At 46.1% G+C, this 23,758-nt stretch overlaps 1 protein-coding gene across 3 annotated transcripts; it reads right to left on the reverse strand.

Moving 5' to 3' along the window:
• Positions 1-2,940: 2,940 nt before the first annotated feature.
• On the reverse strand, positions 2,941-22,296 carry Asns (asparagine synthetase (glutamine-hydrolyzing)). Of its 3 annotated transcripts, none has more exons than XM_041675750.1 (12): positions 22,236-22,296; positions 18,400-18,671; positions 14,635-14,872; positions 11,262-11,447; positions 10,969-11,070; positions 10,489-10,616; positions 8,473-8,599; positions 5,620-5,726; positions 4,869-4,969; positions 3,946-4,027; positions 3,704-3,859; positions 2,941-3,296 (listed from the first exon to the last, which is right to left on the reverse strand). In XM_041675750.1, exons 2-12 carry the CDS (start codon positions 18,646-18,648, stop codon positions 3,087-3,089), a joined length of 1,686 nt encoding a protein of 561 aa, XP_041531684.1. In that variant the 5' UTR covers positions 18,649-18,671; positions 22,236-22,296; the 3' UTR covers positions 2,941-3,086. The 3 variants fall into 3 exon arrangements, with proteins under 3 accessions (XP_041531684.1, XP_041531685.1, XP_041531683.1); XM_041675751.1 differs by having other exon boundaries at positions 14,635-14,842; positions 22,155-22,253; XM_041675749.1 differs by having other exon boundaries at positions 22,155-22,253.
• Between the last annotated feature and the right edge of the window lie 1,462 nt (positions 22,297-23,758).

Consider the following 23,758-nt stretch of genomic DNA (forward strand, 5'->3'; position numbering starts at 1 on the left):
TGTCATGGGAACCTGGGGGCATGCCCTCTTTCCCAGAGGAAACGTTCCCCTGAGATTCCCAACGGTGACAATACACTGGAGAAGGAGGACTGCCACCAAAAAACAGGGAGCAAACAGCCTGGCGAACCCTTACTGGCCAGCGTATGGTTCAGGCTGGCAGCTTGCTTACCCTGTGTGAACAAAGGTGGCAGTGTTTAGCGTTTCCAGTTAGCTCCTGCCTCCCCAGCTGGACACTGCTGAGAACCACTGCGCTCTGGGGCTATGAAGGAGGAACATTGCCACAGTCCAAGACTGCCAACCTGTGGCACCACACCAAGGCCGCAGATGGAGATCTTAGACTATGAGCTGATCTCCCAGAAGCCCAGTCTTTTCTCGCTCACTGGCAAGCGGGATGGTAGTGTCTGAATGTTGAATGACTGGTCACTGGAGATGCCAGCTCTTACAAATGACCCGTCTCTGTGGCTGGGGCTTCCCTCCACTTTAGAGACAGACAGACACCGATCACGACAGTCTCCCACCATCACCTCAGTCCCGCTGCATTCTGCTAGCCAGCAGGGTCATAACGCCTACCTGGCTCGAGGACGAGGAAGCAGACATTTCACAGAGCAGCCAGATTTGGGGGAGGCAGACCAGAAACATTGCTGTGGCCACTTTGAGAATGTCAAACCTGACAAGCTTGCAGTTGAGGCTGGGTGAATTAAGGCAACAAAGGGCTTAGGACAGTGGCAGAATGTCTCTGGGTAGTAACGCTTTCTCCCTGTGTGTGGCAAACTAGTCAAGACCCACTTCAATGTTTTCTCGCAGTCAGATTCTGAACCATATGGGCTTCTCCAAGGCTAAAACAAAGACCAACCTAAAAAAAAAAATAAATGTATAGAAGCATGCTGACACCGTGGTTACAGTCAGAATGTCACACCGATTTCTTTTAAAAGTGGGTTGAGGCAAGCCCATCTGGCTCAGAGCTAGCTCCTTACATTACCCCTGCACTAGGAGCTTTGGAGGTCTTCCTACACACTTTACACACGTCCGCTTTCCACTGAAAAGATGTGCAAGAACACGCTGACCATTGTTAAAGGTAAGGGAGAAGCGGGGTTTTATGTTGCAGATATTAAGTCCAAGTGAAGCAAAGCTCTGCCGGGTAGGTTGCCAAGAGATGCCCAGGAGGCTGAAGAGGCAAGGTGCCAGCTGGTAATGCTTAGCTATAGGGGTGCCTGAAAGAGTGACAGCTGAGTCTGTGGGAACAGGAGCCATCGGGATGGTCAGGAAACCGAGGAGGAAAACTGTCCAAAGACACTCATGCTAGCAACCCTAGGGGCACTTTCTCCAAACCTTCCTTTGAGGTTGTAAAAGAAAAGGTCAACCACACGAATGTGCAGAATCTGAAAGTCACCTGTAGCCATCACAGGCAGCCTTGTTCGCTATGGTTTGGGTATGAACAGTCTGCCGGAAAGGTTTATAGGCTGTAGGCTTGGTCTCCACCTAGTGCATGAAATCACCGTTAAGTCATAAAGGTTCTGACTAACTCAGTGAATACAACCATCGATGCCTTCCTTAACCGAACGGCAATCCTGGGAGACAGCAAAAGCCTGTGAAGGTGAGGCCTGGTTGGGTCACTAGAGATCTCTTCAGGGGCTGCCCATAAACCCACCCATTCCTCTTGCTTTCCACAGCCATGAGGTAAACAGCCGTGCTACACGGGTTCTTCTGCCCTGATTTTCTGCCTCACCACTGGCAGAGAAATAATGTAGCCACTGACCGTAACAAGCCAATCATGAACCATAAGTTCTCAAACTATGAACCGAAATACACCTTTCTTGGGCATTTGGCAGAGGGACAAAAAAGCTCTCACACAAGTTTGGTGCTGTTTGGCTTAACTATCTCTATGTGTGTTGGAGTTCTGAGTGGGATCTGAAGATAATACATCTTAGACACTGAAGCTGAAATCTGAAGCCTTCCCACATCCTCAAAGCTGGCGGTGTGCCCTGTGTAAATATTCTCGATCATCTGTGATGCCACACAGCCGGGCCGGATAAACTTTAGCAGAAAATACGTATAGTGCTAAACCAAGCTAAGTTCAAACACTTAAATATAAGTACAAGATAAGCATCCGATTACCCTAGTGTAAGGCTTCATCTTCAGTTCCTTAGGCACAATTACAAATGGTAAGTCATGGCCTACAGCTGGCCGCAACAGCTTTCCCATCAAGCATTAACTTCATTTGAGATAGGCAACCCTCCAACTCCTAATCCTGCTGCAGCCTCCCCAGTGCTCAGAGCCAAGCACCGAAATACCTGACAACCATCAAGAATTCTTTCACCAACTGTTCCCTTTTCAAAAGTTTTTAACAGCTAAATCCATCTGCCCTATGCATCTCAGCATGCGGGTTCTGAAGCACTGAGGAAGCCTTCAGGTGAGTAGCTCCTATTTCGAGGTGGTATTTCCTACTTCCCAAGCACATTGACATATTCTTCTGTAATACACATCAATAAACCATGGCCCAGGGTCCACAACTGGCCCGCTCCTATAATGAAGCTTTTAGAGGAAAAAGCTGTGTGATGCGAACTAGTTTCACAATGCCCAGTGTTGTGTATCGGTGTTAAACAGTTCCACAGAGACCCACAGAAGCCTAACGTAGCATCTGACTCTATCTGAGAAGGTTAGCCCCAATTCCACAAGTCTTCAGAGGGGATAGTACCACAATATAAGAAAGCAAAAAAGCTGAATGGCTGTCCTATTCAGCAGAACAGTCATGAGGTCTCACGGAGGACTCACATCCATGTCTACCTAGGAGCTGCCAGGAGCATAGGCAGAATTGAGATGCGAGGATCACCAGCTCTCCCCCTTCAGCTCCCAGCCATCCACATGGCGGTGATACCGCAGCCACCACTCCGTCCTTAGCTGCCTCTAAAGAGGCTGTGTTAGCATCCACCACCAGAAGCATTGCAGATGTAATACTTTTATTTCTTTCCATGCCCACAAAAGCCGGAGTGGGGTTGGTGGCTGGCTCGCATCATTGCTGTGTTGGGTCTCAATGTCTCTACCTTCTGAGTTAGAAGAAACACTTCACACTAGCGTTTAGAGAGCACCTAAGCTTCGGCCACTGACTTGTAATGGCTGAGGGTGCGGGCGGAAGGGTCGGTGGCATTGATCCACTTGGGCATCCAGTAATGGGTCAGCCAATCAGCCCGGCCTGGGTAGTGGCGCTCAAAGATCTGCCGGTAGTAGTAGCCTTCCTTGGTTTGGGGAGTATTGAAGGGAAACCTCTGGGCTGCCGCGGCCATCATTGCGTCATCGACCTGTAAGAGAAGTCAGGCACGTCACCCGGTGGCTCTGCACTTGCTCTGCTACACACACACTAAGTCAGCAAGACCCTCTACGCCACGCAGTGGTTAGAAAAACGCTGAAACGAGCTCAAAAATAAACAGATGCAGTGAGTGCTTAAAAATCCTCATACATATTTTGTGTTTAGAGGCTCAGTGTTTGATTTCTTTGTACCCACGGTACCCAGACATATGCAGAAAGGGTCAGTGATAATTACTATGTCACCTCAACGTCGTTCATTTTCCTTAATCCTTCTGTAGTGTGTAGGAGCTCTTGGTAGGAACTGTGAGTCTCCTAGAGACACAACTAGTCATACTAAATACAAGAGATCCCAGATCTCTGTTAATCTGTATTGTTCCAGAAAGGATCTTCAAAGACAGACCTGATGTTCAACATAGTCCTGTAAAATCTTGAACCAGGAGTTCTTGACTGAGGTGATCCCATCACTAAAGGCTTCTTTTGGTCTCCAGAGGATCTCTTTGGGCAGCAGGTTGGAGTCCTCAAACGTCTCTCTCAGGAGATGCTTTTCTATGCCATTCTGACATGAATACAAATGCAAGGTCAGCGAAGTCACCAGCACAGCCAACGGAGTCTGGGGTTTTTATCCACGGTTGATTTACTTACTTTTGGAATTCTCATTTCTGGTGGCAGAGACAAGTAATAAGAAGAAAACCGATGATCCAGAAACGGGACTCGCAGCTCAAGACTGGGGGAAAACAGAAAACAAAGCTGGTCGGCAGGGGCCATGTGTGTCCCAGCAGCTGCCGTGTGCGTCCCAGCAGCTGCATCAGGCTGAGGAATGCAGATTACAAAGGCATGTTCCGGCCTCCTAACAGCCACTCTACACAACTGGATGCTTACTAAAGTCTGTACTCATAACACCAGCATCTAGTGGGGAAGCTTCCTGTTGGAAACTATCTCTTTCCTTCTGTGCCTACAAAAAATTAACTGTTTCTCTGAGAGCAGGAGATTTAAGAATTATGAGTGGCCTCGTCTTGAAGATACGCAAATGTCACATCATGTATAGAGTCCTCGTGACTCTGGTCAGGATATGCAGATAGGTACTACCTATGATTCCCATCTATTCAACTACATGTGATTCGGTAGAAGAAGCTACATTATTGAACAGGTGTTTATCATGTACAATATGATTCTATTCCTCAACAAACCCAGTTACATGTGAAAACTCTAGCCAAGAAGAAACGGCTCCAAAGAAATGTGTTTTTAGTATACAGTCTTATCAAGCCTCATACATCTTCATTCCCTGCCCCTCGGGGACACTCTAAAAGGCTCAGAAAGAGCAGCTGCAGCCTTCCCTCTAGGTCAAAGGCACATTACTTTTATGATTTAAAGACACACCCTCAGAAGACCCTCTCTCCCACCCCAGTGTTAGTACCCAGGGCAGAGCCCAGCTCTTTAGGGACAAGTTTAACTAAAAATCGTACTTCTAAGCCAACTGGAAAGAAACAAAAAGTAAGCAAAAGCAACTGATCTCTTTTTAAGTTTCTTCCCATCTCTGTTCATTTCACAACTGGGTCTAAGGTTACCCGTGTGCAGCGGTAGTCCGGTCAGCTCGGAGAACATCAAACAGGTAGAGCTCCTTCAGCAGCCTCTCACTTTCCTCCTCCGCCTTCTCGGGAGAAGGAGCCTATGCAGTGAACGGAAAGGTGAGTGGGTGGCGTTGGCCTTTATCGTTCCCTTTTACGTTTAAAACACAAGATAAGCAAGACAGAAAACAAGGTATGGAAGGGGTAGAGTGTATGACTTCAGAGGCCAGCAATGTTTTATAAGACAGATCCATCCACCTCCAAAGTGCTTAACGTGGAAATCAACAGCCACAATTCCACAGGAATCAATCAAACAAACAAACAAAAAAACAAAAGCAGTTAGGCCTGGTGTTGCATGACTCTGATCCTATCACTAGAGAAGCAGAGGCAGTGATTTTGAGGACAGTCTGGTCTGCATAGTGAGTTTTAGGACAGTCAGAGCTACATAGTGAACACTCGTCTTGAGGGTGGGGACAACAAAAAACAAAACAACAACAAAAATACAAAAATAGATTGATAGATTAGATAGACAGACAGATAAAAAATAAAAGCGATTCTCATGTTTAATTTCAAGAACAAAAAGTATCTGATACTAATGAGACTTCTTTTTCCTAAAAGAAACAGACACCATCAATTCAGACACACACACAAAAATGTTACTCATTACACAGACAGTACAAACAAGAGTCAAGTGATCCTGGCTTTTCTTAACTCAGCCTGGACGGCCACCTTCTCTCTCCAGAGTGCTCACCTTGTGGAAATATATGTATCCTTGTGTAAGTTCATCTGACCCTTCTCCCGAGAAGATCACCACGCTGTCTGTGTTCTTCCGGATATACTTGGAAATTAAATACATACCTTAAATGAAGAAGAAATTGGCACTGATGTCAGCGTGTGTTCTAGAAAGCCTTCATGTGACTTTCAGAAACAACTGCAGGTTGCAGCGGCTTTGTTGGACTTAGACAATATTAGCAGCTTCCAAGTGACTGCGTAAATATTTAAGAGGCATTTACACACAGTTGATCCAACTTGGGCAATAAAATAAGCCTAGAAACCATGGCAATATTTTATAAACAGGTTCTGAAATTATGTTCTTAGAGCAAGATTTCTCTACCTCAAAATTTTGCTGAATTGAAGTGCCCAAATCCCTAACTACCATGGCTTCCTCCTAACATTACTACGGAAAGGGCCTGGGGAGTGCACCACTTCTGATGCAGCTGGTTCTCCCAAGGACTCTGGGTGGTTGTGTGGTCCATGGCGAAGTGAGAGGGAGTGGGTGAGGCCTGCTCAGAGCAACCGCGGTACTCAAGAATCTCGCCTCTGAAGGCATTAAGGCAATTCCCGGAAAAAAACAAATTAGTTCTCCTGAGTAATTGTCTAAACAGAACGCTTCTCTATTCTTTGGCCTCTGATCTCACTACGATCTCTCTCGTTGCCCACCAAAGTGTCATGCTGCGGGGCTTTCAGCCTACAAATAATGAGTTAAAAAAAAAAAAAAACAACTCATTTTTAAAAAGTTGTTTGCCTGGGGTTATCCATTACAGTAACAGAAAAATGGATTGACTAACAAAAATGGCTTAGTTTTAATTGTTTTATTCTTTTCTATTATCAGTTTTCAACCTCCAAATTCCACACTGGACTTAGGCTCTGTATGGTATTGAACACGCTGGCTCGGCACCCATTCCTCTTCTCTATCCACCGCCGTCCCCTCCGATCTCATCTTTATACTTCTTCTCTTCCTAACTCTGCCTCCACCCCGTGAAAACTCAACCACAGACATGTTATAAATGTGCTTATTTAATTATCTTTCAGAAGGCCAAATCACTGCAGTATTGTTTCATTGTACTCCAGAGTTTAAAAGTGAACTACTCACTCAGCTAACAGCATTTTAAGGCTCAGCAACACTGAATCTATTTGATTGTGGCCCCCCGTCTAATCTCAGAATGTGTTCACCTAAAACTAGGACAGCTTACATGACAATAACTAATAATTGGTAAGCTGTGTGACGGGGTACTTACAATGCATCCACATAAGAGCTCCTTAAGGAAAACGTTTTACAGTATAGATGTGTCCCCTATTTTATAAAGAACAGTGTTCCCAGCTGGACTGTGGTGGCACACACTTTTAATCCCAGCACTCAGGAGGTAGAGGCAGGTGGATCGTGTTGAGTTTGAGGCCAGCGTGGCTTACAGAGTGAGTTCCAAGACAACCAAGGCTACACAGAGAAACTGTCTCAAAAAAAAAAAAAAAAATTAAAACAATCAAAGAACACTGTTCTCTCAATATGGGATTGGTTCTGGGGCCTCTCTCCAGCTATCCAAATCTTCAGATACCTCAGCTTCTTATAAAGTGATGGTGTTTGTACATAATCTATACACATATACAGGCTATCTTATTTTACTGAGTTTGGCTTTTGTGGTGGTTTGAACGCAACCGGCTCCTATAAGCTCATAGGGAGTGGCACTATTAGGAGGTGTGGCCTCGCTGGAGGAAGTGTATCACCGTGGGGGCGGGCTTTGAGGTCTCCTTTGCTCAAGCTTCTTTGCTCAGTGTGACTAAGACCACTTCCTGCTGCCCGCAAGTCAAGATGCAGGACTCTCAGCTCCTTCTCCAGCACCGCGTCTGCCTGCATGCCACCATGTGACGCCATGATGATAATGAACTGGACTTGGAAACTGCAATCTACCCTGATTAAATGTATCTTTTGGAGGAGTTGCTGTGGTCACAGTAAAAACCCCAACCCTTCAATGAGCAAACATACCGCATCATTTTCCTACAGCTTAGAGGACCAACAGCAATGAGATAATCCTAAGTCAAGGTACTTAGCAGACCACAGAATACTGTAGTCACAGTCTTATATGCACGAGCAAACGAAAACTCACTTCACTGAAGCACTTGCATTATTGCTGAAGTCTGAGCCTGCAACACCGTGAAACATTCTTGTACCTTAAACCACCTCTAGATTATGTGCAATACCAGCTACGGTGCAAGTGCTAGGTAAACCAGCTGCTGCCCTGCAGCTCAGACTAACGCCAGCAACAGAGTTTTCCGGCTTTGGTTGGCGAGACTCAACTATACCACCCAACTACACCGCCCAAGACACGTGATACAGAGAAAACGGGAGGAAGGCGAGCCAAACTATGTATCCATCCTATAGTGATGCCATCAATGCGAAATGTACAGCAATCCCCCTCCTCCTCAGTCGCTTGGGTGCTGAACCATCAGGGATGGGCCATCGCACTGCCACGATGGAGTGCCTTGGAGGCAGCCATACATAATTCATATGAAATGTGGGACACATGGAGCTTAGCACGCAGTGTGTGCTTGGTAAACATGGGCTGTTGTTTATTCTTATGAAGCGGTCTTTAAGACTGTAGGCAGAGCTAACTTGTAAATTCAGTGTTCCAAAGACCTGGTTACATTCATTGAAAGCACTTCCTCCAGTTGAAAAGGGCACTCTTACGTGGTCTTTAAAAATATATATTTATAGCTATAGAGGAATTTTGCTTGTATTCCTATTTAGACAACCTTTCTTAAACTGAAATCACTTTAAACCGTCTCCTTTCTCCGTATTAAAGCTCTTTGCTACAACAAAACAGCTTACCTACAGATGCTCGAACTGTCGTGATGTCATAGGTTTCCAAGGAAAATATGACTTCATCCAGGGCCTGAATGCCTTCTTCGGAATTAAAAAGGACTTCATGATGCTCGCTTCCAATATAATTTGCCACCTAATTGTGAAGAAAAATCCATGTTTTCTTAAAGTCCTACTTTTGAAAGTGAAGCAGGTCAGTTCCTCTCAAGGCATCCTGAATTCGCACGGCGAAGAGAAACAGAGCTGGGCAGTGGTGGCGGTGATGGCGTGGCTTTAATCCCAGCACTCAGGAGGCAAAGCTAAGTGGATCTATGAGTTTGAAGCCAGCCGGGTCTAGAGAGAGTGTTCCAGGACAACCTAGGCTACACAGAGAAATTCTGTCCCAAAAAACCAGAAGTACCCAATGGACAAAAGTCTAGCACTTTTGTTCTATTTAAAATAATTACCGAGGTCAGCAGCAGAAACAGAAACAACGCTTTGTGTCAGAAAAGGTTTCGCTTAAGTGGTGTGGGTCTCGTCACAACCGACCTTCAGCCTCAGCTCACCAGAACCACAGACCCTTATCATAAAAACTTTTAAGGTATCAGTATCATAAAAACTTCCCACGCCAGCCCACCCCCCGCCCATGTGCCGAGCTCTCACTTCCCACACCAGGCCCCCGGCATGTGCTGAGCTCTCCCTTCCCACGCCAGCCCCCCCACCACATGCCAAACTCTGGCTTCCCACGCCAACCCCCCCCCCCACGTGCCGAGCTCTGGCTTCCCACGCCAGCCCCCCCCACGTGCCGAGCTGTCCCTTCCCACACCAGGTCTCCCCCCACGTTCCGAGCTCTCCCTTCCCACGCCAGGTTCCCCCTAACATGCCGAGCTCTCCCTTCCCACGCCAGGTGTCCCCCCCCCCCACGTGCCGAGCTCTCCTTTCCCACACTAGACCCTATCGTGTGCAGAGCTCTCCCTTCCCACGCCAGGTCTACCCCCACGTGCCTAGCTCTCAGCATTTTCTTCTAACCTTCCACGTTAGCACACTAAACTCTGAGCTCTCAAGCCCACAGCTCCAAATGCCTTCCACAATCCTCCCACAACAACGTGCTCGGGTCTGTCACAGCAACACCCCACAACCCTGGTACCAATTTCTACCCTAGGTTTGAAAGACCCCAGCTTAGCTGCTGTAAGGCCATTTTGCAAAGCCTTCACACAAACAAATGTAAGTTCAAGGAAAAGTCAGTACTCCTAGGTAGTCAAACAGGATATCTGTGGTCAGACACCAGGCCTAGGAGGGGAACGAACAGTTCTGGGAAAAACTACATGTACCCTAGATAGGGCCAAGTCCACTATTATTATCAGACCTTCATGTCTCTGGGGAACTTGTCCCCTAAATGAACCCTTCACCTCATTCGAACTGACCAATGAGATCTCTGTAACCATGCATTGCTTCTGTATGCCTGCTTTTGCCACCCTTTTCCTATAAAAAGACCTTCTCCCAGCCTGCAGGCACGCAAGTCCTCCAAAAGGACTTTGCCGCCCACAGGTACCTGTGCCCACCCAATAAACCTCTTGCTAATTACAGCCTGTGGTCTCGACTGTTCCTTGGGTTAGGGGTCTCCTCCTGAGGGAAGGACCTCTCTGAAGGTCTTTCAGGTTGTCCTCTACGGCTGTGATAATGACCGTGAGCAGAAACAACCTGCAGAGGAAAGAGTTCATTTGGCTTACATATTCCGAGTCAGAGTCCATTACCAAGGCAAGGACTCAGGGTGGGGACTGAGGTGAGGAATCTGGAGACAGGAGGAGCAGGCAGTGGTCCATGGCCTCTGCTTCGGTGCCTGACTGCAGGGCTGCCTCACCTTGGATTCCCTCCATGGACCATGACTCGGCATCCATAAGCCAAACGAGCCCTTTCCTACCCAGGTGGCTTCTGGTCATTACCTTTATCCCAGTTACAGCAGGCAAACTAGGACCCCTTCTGCTTGATTTTGAAGCTAAACACAAGATTAAGCTCTAACTACACAACGAGCAGGTTGCCATGTACCTTTCTGGCAGCCAGAAGATCAGGGCTGTCTTCCATGCCGATAGCAAAAGTCTGGAGAGGATACTGCACTTGGGCCTCCTTGAGCTGCTTCAGCAGGGAGGCGGCAACCAAGCTGGAGTCCAGGCCCCCTGCAGCATGAGAACAAGCTGATGGTTATGTGCCTTCCTGAGACCAGACCGGACAAAGGTGGTTACACACCTGCTTAGCGTGTGGGTTGGAGTTTAGCTCTCAAGAGCTCCAAGTTTTATAAACTGAAATCAACTTTAGTGAGTGAAGAATATAATACATAAATTTTACTGGTCCCTACAATGGTAACCGTATCAAAAAGTGGTTTAAAAAGATGGGTAGACAGGATTATAAGTAAATGTGTACCAACCAGCTCTTACACTAACAAAGACATCTGTAATAAAGCGAGGGCCAGTTACAAATCATTTCACTTAAATCCCAGCATGATAGTCTGTTTCTTTAACTTGGCCTCACCTGATAAAAGGCAGCCGATCCTCCGGTCCGTCATCAGGCGCTTCCGGATAGCATTGTCAAAAAGGATCCGCAGGTTGCTCTTCACCGTTTCTAACTCGAAACCTAGCAACACAGAAAGGGAACGAGGCATCCCCAGAGAAGCCGAGACTGAGCTAGCTGAGGGGAGGCAGGCAGTCCCTCCACAAGCAGGATGGCTGGCACTGCGGCCATCTCACCACCTCCGAATCAGAGGAAACATATCTTACCGTCAAGATCTCAGAATCAAATTGATTCAGACGGTGTGAATGGCTCACCTGGGAAGAGTTTCTCCACGCTGTCATAGAGGGCGTGCAGTGGTTCATCCGTACAATGATGGTATTTCACCATTTCCACGGATGCAACTTTGCCGTTTGGTTTTAAGTCCAGAACTTCGTAGTGTCCAGGAAGGAAGGGCTCCACTTTTAAGAACGGAGTTGTGGAGTGCTTCAACGAAACGAGCCCTACATGTGCAAACAGAACAGCAAGGTGCGCAACTGAGTGATTCTCTGCAGCCTTCAAGGTTAGCTAATATCCTCTAATTGTCTCCCCCTTTAAACACAAATATATATCCACTAGACAAACAAAACAGTGGGAGAGGAAATCATTACCCCAACCCTATCGCCTATCTGTCTCCTGAAGCGGTCAGAGTGGCGTGGAGACACAACACAGCCTGCATAGACTTGTAATTACTTGGTGCAACAGGAAAGTGACTGAATCCATCTCAGGGTAACTTCTGAATATGGTGTGTGATAAAGCTATTCCAGACTTGACTTTTTAACCCATGCTTTCAGAGTTCTTTCAGTAACATTTTCTGAGACGATCCTATCCACACTGAATGGCTCTGCGTCTTCAGCTTCTACCTCCTTTCCCTACCTGAAATTTCAAATCAAGAAAACCTATTTTTCAAATGCCTATAAAATCTTCGAATGAAACCTTTTAAAGGGAAAGTCTATTTCCTACCAGAAAGCAAACAAGAAGAGACATACACCTGAGAAACTAGAGAAATCAAAATCTCATCAAGAAATGGGCATCTCATCAAGCGTCACTGAGGCATTTTGAAGAAAAGACCCATGGTTCCCACACCTTTAACAAGCAAAATGACTTTCGGGGACTCGGAAGCCAGCACCTCTATCTTAGTAGCTGTCATATAATGTACGTGACAAAGCCACACATAACACGTGTCTTCATCCGGTTTTCAGGCACAGGCAGTTGCTACCCGGACACCATGATCGGACACAAACGCCAGTGTTTCGCTGTAACTAGTTAACACCCACTCCACACAGAAACTTGTTATAATTCACTACGAGTTTCTTAGCCCGGTCTGTGTACACAGAATTTAGAGACCAGCGGAAGCGGTGTTTCCATCAGCCGGCAGAGCTCAAACGGCGCCCACTCCGCTGAGGATGCAGGCACCGGTGAGTCTTCCGCAGAGAACTGTGATGAGAGCTTTTAGAAGCTGGCAAAGATACAGCACTCCAGGTGAGACCATTCAGTCGGTATGCTGGTTCAAAAGAGACGGCAGAGAGGCTCATGTTTGGGAAGGACTGGGAGGCGTGGTCTTGTTAGAGGTATGTCACCAGAGGTGGGCTTTGAGGTTTCAAAAGCCCACGTTGTTTCCAGTTAGCTCTCTCTGCCACATTTATGGATCAAGATGTGAGCCTTTAGCCACTGCCTGCCTGCCTGCATGCCATGCATCATGATGGCACTCTAACCCTCTGAATCCATGACCCCAAAGGAGCTCTTGCCTTGGTCATGGCTTCTTACCACAGCAGTAGAAAGCAGTTAACTGAGACAGTCTGGAAAGGACAAAGCTGAGGGTGCAGAAAACAAACTTCAGAGAGCCAACTGCTGGTGAGATTACAGTGCCCTAACGAGGGACCATTCGGGCCAAGAGGCCAACTGTGTAACGTCCCAGCTGACCTGGAACTAGCTCTTGTAGACCAGGCTGGCCTCGAACTCAGAAGCTTTGTATTCTCTTTGCTAGGATTCTCTAGCAGGACTCTAGGTAACTGACGCACAATGCCCTGCGCTGCTTGCTGTTAGACCGAACTATAATTAGTGTGCTGAGGATCCTTTCACAGACCAAGATCCTATTTCAAACAATGTTAAATCTGAAAGCTAAGTGGCAAAGGATCCAAGAAATGGCAAGGCTACATTAGAGAAAACTTGCTATCTAGTGGAGACAAAAGATGCTTACCAAATTTGCTGCCGGAAAATGCTATGTGTGTTGGCAACGTATCTCTTGTATAAAAATACCCAAGATAAAATATTTTAAAAGGAATATTTATTTTAGTTTAAGTATTTGGGTCACGGTGACCAAGTCCATGGTCACTTGGCTCTATCTGTAAGCCACGGCAGAACTAACTACTCTGCATGCAGAAGAAACTTGCTCACCTCCTGGTGGCCAGAACAGTCAGGGGCTGCAGAAATACCCGGTCCATAAAGTGCCTACCAAGCAAGCATGGGGATCCGAGTTCAGATCCGCAGTAGCCATGCAAAGTCTGGTAGCAGTATTCTGTAACTCTTAACTCCAGTGCAGGGAGGGCAGGATGGGGCAGACAGGTGAGGTCCTGGAGCCCAGTGACTAGCCAGGCTGGCTAAATCAGTGACATCAGTGAGCTCTGAGTATAGTCAAGGATTCTGCCTCAAAAATTAAGATGGAGCCAGGCATGGTGGTGTACACCTTTAATCCCAATACTCAGGGGGCAGAGGCAGGTGGATCTATGAGTTCTAGGCCATCGTGGTCTACATAGTGAGTTCCAGAACAGTCGGGGTTACACAGGGAGACAAAACAAGCAAACAAGAACGGCAACAACAAACCCCAAAAACATTAAGGTGAAGAGTGGTAGAAGAAGGCATCATCATGTCTGGCTTCTCCATGTGCACAGGCACGCATGAGCGAGCGCGCACACAAACACAAAAAAAAAGAAAGGGAGGGAGGAAGTGTGGGAAGCAGCCATAATAAACTAAATATGGACAGGTCACCCAAAGGAAGTTCTTCGCCAGACTAGAACTTGGCCATTGATAAACTTAATAAGAGGCCTGAGTCGGTAGTTTACCCTGAGGCAATACCTGGCTGCTGGAGGAACCACAAGCTGAGATTACCCAACCTTCACCCAAGAACAGACCATTCAAAGGAAATGCCTGACATTCCAACCGCTGTAGAACCAACCACCTGCCAGTGCACATTTACCAGGACACTCCAGGACACCCCTAGACAGATGTCAGCCAATCAGAGGTCCTGAACCTCAGAAACCACTCACCCCCACCTTTACTACTATAAAAGCTTAATTCTAATTGAGCTCAAGGCTCTCCGGATATTCCAATACCTTGGACAAACGGAAAGACTGAGTTTGCAAACTTGATTAAAATAAAGGCTCTTTGCTTTTACATATGAGACTTTGTTGGCTTTTGTGGGGAGCCTGTGGATTTGGGCATAACAGAAGGAAGGAAGGAAGGGAGGGAGGGAGGGAGGGAGGGAGGGAGGGAGGGAAAGAAAGAGTAGGAGACAGGTGGTCAGGATTTCAAATCCTCTTCACACTGAGTATCCATCGACATCATTTGTAAAGTTTTTCATTGACACCTATAGAATTTTCACTATGATCCAGGAAGAAACAGAAACCCAGAATAATAAAACTCCATGATTACCTTTAGCTTCTGAACACACAGCCAGAAATCCATCTTCAGTCATGGCTTTAAACAAGGGCCTGACTCCATAGGTATCTCTGCCCAGAAACACTTTCTTGTTGGCAGTGTCCAGCAGGATGAAGGCAAACACCCCGTCCAGCATGGAGATGGTTTGCTCGATTCCTCCTTTGTCGTAGAGATGCAGGATAATCTCACCATCCACATTGGTCTGATACTCAAATTCAAAACGCTCTTTCAGCTTAGGAAGTGGAGCAAACAAAATGTTAGCATCCTATGCGCCCACTGATAATCCCGACCTGGAATTTCTGTCTTCTATATTCGGTCCATGTGCTTTCATGATTAAAAGGAAACCGTGGCATTATCAATGCTGCAACAAAGGCCTCACATCCCCACTCCCGACTTGCACAGTTTTCAAAGAGGACAATGGAATGCAACGGAATGCATATGTATGGCCTGAAAATATGCCTCGGGTCTCCCCAGCCCGAACACGTGGTCCTTTGAGTAAAGCAAGCACAGAGCTGTCAGAGTATAGGCTTTTGCTGCCGCCTCTACAACACTACCATCTGGGCACTCTTCCCAGCTCAGGGACTACCAAGGAAGTCCTAGCTCTTGAAAATCTACCTCTCTGGGTGGAAACACCCTAAGGCATTTGCAAATGATTAGTATCACTTCCAGCCTCTTTTCCAATGGTAATTTATCCAAAAGGGAGAAGTCGCTTGACTATCACATCCCAAGTACTAATTCTAACTCCTCCTATACAGCAGCCTCATCCTGCCACCTCCCTAGAATCACAGGAATGGGGCTCCTTGAAGGCCCCTGGTCTGTCTGTGTTGCTTCCTAGACCAGCAGATCCTATTTCATGTTATCAAAGCAGGAGGTGAAGACAGAACGTTGATGCTGTATTTCTGAAAATATATAAGATTAAACTTAGACAAGTTTCTAGCAGTCTCGTTAGATGTCTGATAAAAAAAAACCATCAGAAAGTCCTTGCAAATACAACTTAGAACATAACCTAATTTTAAAAGAACACATTTTTAAGAAATATACTTTTAATTTCTTAACAAAATTAACAAGCAGCAAGGTTATCTCAAAAATAAACCAAGATAGGTTTCCTAGCCTCAAACAAACCTAGTCTCCCTTCAGACTGGCCTGACTTAAATGTAATGATACCCGAATCCCTCCCGCCTCACTCCTTCCCTCTTGACAGTGATCCATCTCCAAGTATTTACTTTGTTTACAGCAGGATTTTATATTTGCTAATTGACTAACAGTGCAGCTAAGAACCCTACTTTGAAAGTGTTCCCACAAGCAAGCAAACTGGCAAACAAAAACTCTTGTTCAGGAATGAGATCAACCAACAGCTAGGATAGAAACCTTACCTGTGAAGAATAGGCACAGAAATTTCAAATTTTACCAAGAAACATCGTAACTAAATGCCTAAACCTTGACGGAAATCTGCCCTAAAACATGTGTGCGCGGGAGGGCACATGCGCAACACACACACACACACACACACACAACACACACACACATACACACACATACACACACACATACACACATACACACACATACACACACACATACAACACATACATACATACACACATACACACACAACACACATCATACACACACATCATACAACACACACATGCACACACACACATACAACACACACACACATATACACATACACATACACACACACATCATACACATACACACACATCATACACATACACATACACACACATACAACACGCACATACACACACACATCATACACATACACACATACAACAAGCACATACAACACACACATACACACACATACAACACGCACATACACACACATCATACACATACACACATCATACACACACATACAACACACACACATACAACACACACATACACACATGCACATACACACATACAACACGCACATACACACACACATACAACATGCACATACACGCACGCACATACAACACACACATACACACACATACAACACGCACATACACACACATACACACACATACAACACACACATACACACATCATACACATACACACACACATACAACACGCACATACACACACATCATACACATACACACACACATACACACACAACACACACACATACAACACACACATACACACACACATACACAATACACACACACATACACACACAACACACACACAACACACACATCATACACATACACACACACAACACACACATACACACACATACAACACACACATACACACACATCATACACAATACACACACACATACACACACAACACACACAACACACACACATCATACACACATCATACACATACACACACACAACACACACATACACACACACATACACACACACATACACACACACATACACACACACATACAACACGCACATATATACACACACACACACACACACACACAAAGTATTAAGGAAATCAAAACTAAAATAAAAATAAACATTGCTAAATGTAGTCCAGGGACACTTGAGGAAACTTAAACATGAATTGGATATTAGATGTTACAGAGTCTTAAGTTTGCTATTAATGTTAGCTAGGAGAATGTTCTGATTCTTAAGAAACAAATGGTTACATAGTCCAGAGAAAAAGTATTATGATGTATCATACTAGAATAATTCAGCCTAAAAAGAATGCGTAGGCCTGAAGAGATAAAATAAATACAGGCAGAGAGTAACAATTATCGGTTTCCACGCACATTTCTCTGAAGCAATTCAAGGTTGGGGAAGGGGTTATATTTGTGAAAGCTTGTAATTCAAATATAATTTTTTTTTCCTTATGAGAAACTAGTCAAATAATCCTGGATTGAGAGGTTCACATCACGTCTGGCTTCTGGGATCAACATTTCTATCCCCTCACCCACTCCCGCCCCAAGGCACCAGAGTAGACAGCTGTTTCCGTTTTAATACTGCCAAGTCTTACTTAACAGACTTCACCGCCTCTGCCACCTTTCGACCATTTGGCCCCTACTAAGTGAGGAACCGCAAACATTTCTCAGTGGCGTGTTACATAAGGCTACAAATAACATCACCTCCCGGCTCTTCGATACTACCCCTCCCTTAAGTTATTGGTTGCTGTTGCCCTTGAAAATGATTCTCCCGCCCCGCTACTAGGAGTGCCGGATTGTCTTTCCGGGCCCTCCTTTCCCGTACTCATTCACTCTATCCCAGACTGCTTCCCACTCCAGGAGTGTCCGCATGCCGTCCCCTCCCGTGTGCAACACTCTTCCCAGCTGTGCCCAGTGTCCTCTGCCAATTAGGTCTCAGTTAAGTGTTGCTTCCTCAGGCAACTGTCCCGATCCAGGCTTCCTGTGAACAGCTCTCCTGTCTGCTTCACGCTCCACGTGCTGGTTCAGAAAGTTCACAGCACGCACAGGGACTGTCTCCTAACAGAGGAAGCTCCACTGCGGTACAGACCCAACCATCCTTTTACTGCTGGACCTCTGTCCCTAACACGGAACATAACACAGCCCTAATAAATATTAAAACCTGAATTGGCATCCCCATTTCTATGTTTTTAAGAATCTAAGTCATTTTGCCTTCCTGTGTCAGTGTTTTATATAGCTACATGATTAGGGAAAATGAGGGAAGAACACAGAAAGGTTAACAAGACAAGAAGCACGGCCCAAAATGCGAACAGCATGAGCTCTGCGTCCGAGGTTTAAGTATAGCCAGGCACCCCCAGCTTCACTCTGCTTACCGCTTTGTGGTTGTAGATTTCGCCGTTGTAACAGAGCCACAGATAGGGGAACTTCCTCACCCGTATGGGCTGCATTCCAAACAGAGGATCAACCACGGCCAGCCGGTGAAATCCAAAGCAGCAGTTGGTGTACCCATTGACATTCTCAAAACGAAAGGCATCCGGCCCCCTGTGCGCAATCTTCATGGCGCTCAGGCACTGCACGGAGAGGCAGTCGTCGCTGCCGAAGAGAGCCCAAATGCCACACATGCTGCTGGAGAGCTGCAGGCGCTCTGGAGAAAAGCAGGGGTTCTCATTAAGCGATCAACTCTTGATTCCAGAAACCTACACCGCTTTCTCCAAAAACTGGACACAAACCGTCTTTATCTACAGCAAATTTCCTTTAGGTTGGCCAGCAGATAAGATTGACTTAGTGTGCTTAGAGAGATTAAAAAATACAGGTGATCTTTATATTCAGCCAGATACATAAACTTAGCAGCCAGCCAAAGCCCACATCTCTCCCACCTTAGATTTGGTGGGAGTTACACCCAACAACATCCAGGTCACATTGTGTCTCTGAAGCCCAGGATGGTTCCCCAGGATCAATGGCAGACTTGGCTGGCTCTGAGTTAGGAGGGATCCCAACCTCAGCATTTTCCAGTTGAGAAACTCAAAAAATAACCCAAGATGCGGGAGGTTCTCCACGTTAGGACAGCCACTTCCCAAGTCTCTACAGTTAAATACCCTTGCTTTATCTGCACCTTCTAATAGCATGTGGAGTTAATACATCTCAAGCATGGACGACTTCTAACCTAACATCGAAGTGACTTATCTAATCGTGACGAAGAATAAGAAAATAGCCTGATATCAGATATCCCAACAACCATTTTAAGCTGAGGATACAAAGTATTTGCTATGTCTAGGTGTTGTGGTACACCATCCTAGCACTTGGGGGTCAGGAGTTCAAGGCCATCCTGTGCTACAGGAGGTCTGGTTTCAACAACAGAAAAGATGAGTATCAGAACGTCCTCAATGACAAAAATATTCTCAAATATTTATCACAAAGCTGCATTGGTTAGTGAGCAAAATAGTCAGAATACATAGAGATGAAGCAACATTAGAGACTGGGCAACTTAGATCCCTGTAGGTCAGGAAGTAATGCCTACAAATATATCATTTGAATATCACTAGCTCAAAATAGTTCAATAAAGAATGTCCAGCTAGGAAATAATACCGTATCTACACAGAATGCAGATATGCAACAAATGGCAACATAATCTGGAACAAACACCTTACACTACACATGCTCACCTCAGCCACTCTGAACGGCCCTTCAAAAATATTCAGTCTATCAAAGCTTTGAAGTACTGAGCAAAACCAGCTCAAAAGATAAAAAAAAAAAAAAAAGATAAAAAAAAACATGGAATCAAGCAAAGCAACTTGAGGACAACGTGCAAGTGTGCACAGCTCCTTCCACAATGCTGTGCTGCGGATGGGTCTGGTTTGGACATTCAGGGGGGAAATCCACATTTAGGAGCCATGGCTGCTAATATGCAATGTTTGACTCAATGCCAATGAAAAGTGGGTTAATCACACAGCTTTAACCAAGATGTCTCCATCAAATCCCTCCCCCTCAGAGCTCAGAGAACCCTGGGGAAGAGGAGGCAGAGGGGCCGGAGGACACCAGGAGAACAAGGCCCCTAAAACACGTGGGCAAAGCTCCTGCAAACTCACAGAGATGGAAGCAAGCGGCACAGAGCCTACGCAGGTCTGCACCAGGCCCTGTCCATACAAATTACAGCCTTCAGTTCACGGCTTTCACGGAACTCCTAAAGTGTAAACGAGTGGACCTCTGATTCGTGAGCCTTCTCTTGGAACTCTTATTTTCCTGTCGGCTCGTGTTGTCCAACGTCAATATGACGGTTTTTGTTTTATCTTATTATATTTTATTTCATTATTTTTTTTTGTTATCGCTTAGAAACCTGTTCTTTTCTAATGAGAGACAGGAAGGGAGTGGATCTAGATGGAAGAGGAGGTGAGGAGGAACTGGGAATAGGAGGGGAAACTGTATTCCAATTATATTGTATGAGAAAAGAATTGATTTTCAGTAAAAGGAGGGAAGCTGGGTGGTGGGAGCGCGCGTCTTTAATCCCAGCACTTGGGACGGCAGAGGCAGGTGGATCTCTTTGAGTTCAAGGCCAGCCTGGTTTACTGAGAGAATTCCAGGCCTGTCTCGTACAACAACAAAAATAATAAAAGGAAGAAAAAGAAAGAAAAGCGGGCTTACAGTGGGCTTTGAAAATCAACTGTGATGATCAGGATCATCCAAAGGCTCTTTAATGCGTTGTCTGTTACGACAAACATAAGCCAGGCACTTATAAGTGGAAGGAGAAGTTTAAAATACCTCCCTTCAGCAGGAATAAGGAAGTTCAAGCATTTTTTTTTTTTGTAACTGGAATCAGTCTTCCATGCAGAGAATGGCCCTCCTTGTGCCCCATTTTTCTCACTGTCTTCTGTCCCTGTGACTGTCCACATGAGCCGTGTGTGCAATTTTAATACACTAATAAACCCCATTAAAAAGGCAAAAGAAAGCACTGAAATGAATTTTAAACGTACCTTAACACGACATACCTCAAACAAAATAATCAATACAAAATAATCAAAATTAATTCTATTTTACACTGCCTTCCCTAGATCACTAAAACCAGGCTGGAGGGATAATTCAGACGTTAAAGGCCAAAGCCCACAACTAAAACATCAAGAATTCGGTTTTCAAAATCATTAAAATCTGATGTATTTCACAGTTAATAACGCATCTCAGTTCAGACTAGCCAGTGTTTAGAGGTCAGTGCATGCAAGCGCCTGTCGTGAGGCTCCATGGCTGGACAGCGCCTCTTCCGTGCACTTAACATTTAAAATCTACCTAAACTTCAACAGATCTCCTTATTTGAAGATTTCAATAATTAACATGTGGACATGCAAGTCTTACTTCTAATTAATATTACAGTACTGGCATCAATCAGCGATAAGAGTTAACTGTTAAGAACTGTAAGCCCCACGGGCCAAGAAAAATAAAGCCTGTCCTTGTATTTAAAAGTTACATTAATCTGAAACCAGGCCTGTGAATAGCTACCCATTATTAGGAAAAAGCAAGCTAATCCCTTTGCCTTTTTCTGCACTTGACCGCCAGTCTCCTTAAACAGATGGCTCGGTTGGGGCCGGTCTTGCACGGATGGAGCTGGAGTGGGGGAGGGAGACAGGCAGTAAGGTGAGTGGGAGCTCAGTGAGCCGGATCTAGACAGTCAACCCTAGAGAGCCTGGCTCTAGAGTTAGGGAGAGCCTCGATCCTGCGACAACCAGGCCCCAGAAGGAGGCTGGGGCGCCCAACCGTGGCTGCTGCAGGCTTCCAGCTGGTCCCAGGCAAGGCCCTCGGATTGCCGAAGTTTTTCAGGCTCAGACGTCATACATTAAAACATAATAACATTTATGATGCCCCGTCTAAGGCCACCGTTGTGTCCTGTCTGGAGCGGCCCAGCCTCCACGGGGCACTTCGCTCTTGTGAGAGAGAGCTTTCCTGGCCTGCTCAGTCCCAGGTGCGCAACAATCGCGCCGCGCCAGCCCCGCCCTGGCACCCGCTGCAGCGCAGCATCTGTCCCGCGCGGGGCCCGGGTGTTTAGCACACGCGTGCACGAGCGGACAGAACATCCTCCCGCCTACCGGGCGTGCAGAGCGCACCGCGCACCGCGCACCGCGCCGAGCATCTGGGTCCCGCTTACCTGCGCGCTCGCGGCCAGGGCGAGAGGAGGGGGAGCGGAGGCGGCGCAGCCACAACGGGAGCCGCCAGGACTGCTTCTTACCTTATAACCGCCGGCTCCTGCAACGCGTGCGGGAAGTTTCATCATGTCGCTGGGACCCAACCAGTGCGCAGGGGAGTGGCCCGCACGCTGACGTGCGACGCGAGGCGGGGCTGAGGGCATCGTGAAGAGGCACCCTGGGGACCAGAGCTAGGAGACCGTCCTGTGTGCTTCTGTGCTGTAAGGTGCTGTGACCTTGTGTGCAGGCTAACCTCAGAGGTCGAGCCCCGACGCCTCACCGGTTACCTCAGGTTAGCTACCCGACCAGTTAGAACCCTCCGTACTTGGGATATTTTAAAGATTCATCATCAATTGAGTACAGTGTCCCATCGCTCCCGCAGCAGTAGATCTCCGCCTTCTTAATTGTAGTCTCCAATGCTCTAACAGAGTGTCTAATACGTAGACGTGGATGCATAAATACTTGGCGAAATAATGAGACTGTAATGCAGATAGGAATAGCTGGAAGGACACACGGACACACACACACACACGCACACACACACACTTTGATTAAATGTATAACGTGGATTCTTTATGCTCTCCCTACAGGCAGGTGAAAACTTCCTCTGGATATGCAGAGCTGACGAATGTGGTTGTGGTCTAGTTGTGGACAACTTTGACCTTGCTTGTGTGTATGACTTCCCTCTTGGGTTCCCCAGCTAAGTGAATACCACCGGGTGGATTCTAAACAATGTATAATTCAATTTGACTTCTTGTATTTCGTTTTTGATGTATCGCTTTTAGGAAAGGACTTGAATTTCTGTTTGGATTTCACTATGACTTAGAATAGTATAGGCACATCTTACAACTGTCTTTTATTCACTGTGGGTTTTGTTTTGGTTTTTGTGCAGGGAGTGTAGTCTTTCTGTTTTATGGAGTTTGCTGGATCGTGTATGTATGTATGTATGTAAGGTCTAGGGATGAAACACAGGTCTTGCATTGTTACAGAAATCATGGCTCTGACCCTACACCCCATTCCTAGGATCTCATCCTTAAAACAAAGAACATAGAAACTAAATGGTACACCTTAAAGTCTACTTCCTAAAGTATTGAGAGAGCTCTGGTAGCCATGGAGAGAAATTCATTTTTCTCATTCCCTAGAATGGCACTCTATCTCTTAGAGGGTCAAAACAGCTGCACTCTGGGGATGTTTGTGCTGGGACCATTGGAAGAGAGGCATGCACATTCCCACATCTTTCCCTTATTGTGTTGTACCCGGGGATGACTCAGAATAGCTGGGTTATCCAAGCTATCCTGCTAATAAAGGGCAAGAGGCTGCCTAACTACTGTGATATTTTATTAGGTATGGAGTTTCCTTTGGAGTTAAAAGTTTTTTTTCCAGGTTTTGTTTAAACATTGCAATATTGTTCTAAAATTAGATATTTCTCTTATTTATAATCTGCCTAGGGAGTTGAGGGGGGAGACTTCCCATTTAAAAGCACTTGAGGGCTGACAAGATGGCTCAGGGTATAAAGAAATCTACTGCCAAGCCATGGCTGACAACCTGAGTTCCCCGGGCACTCAAA

The sequence above is a fragment of the Microtus oregoni genome, unplaced genomic scaffold (assembly GCF_018167655.1).
Source record: "Microtus oregoni isolate MIOR12 unplaced genomic scaffold, Mior012 000026F_ref0000081, whole genome shotgun sequence".
In the NCBI taxonomy this organism is placed as follows: Eukaryota; Metazoa; Chordata; class Mammalia; order Rodentia; family Cricetidae; genus Microtus; species Microtus oregoni.

Excerpts from the sequence above, each read along its gene's own strand:
- Asns (XM_041675750.1), bottom strand. The coding sequence starts at position 18,648 with ATGTGTGGCATTTGGGCTCTCTTCGGCAGCGACGACTGCCTCTCCGTG. Across the intron at positions 11,071-11,261 it reads CGTGGAGAAACTCTTCCCAG|GTTTCGAGTTAGAAACGGTG; the intron begins GTGAGCCATTCA and ends CTGTGTTGCTAG. Across the intron at positions 4,970-5,619 it reads GATACATATATTTCCACAAG|GCTCCTTCTCCCGAGAAGGC; the intron begins GTGAGCACTCTG and ends TTCACTGCATAG.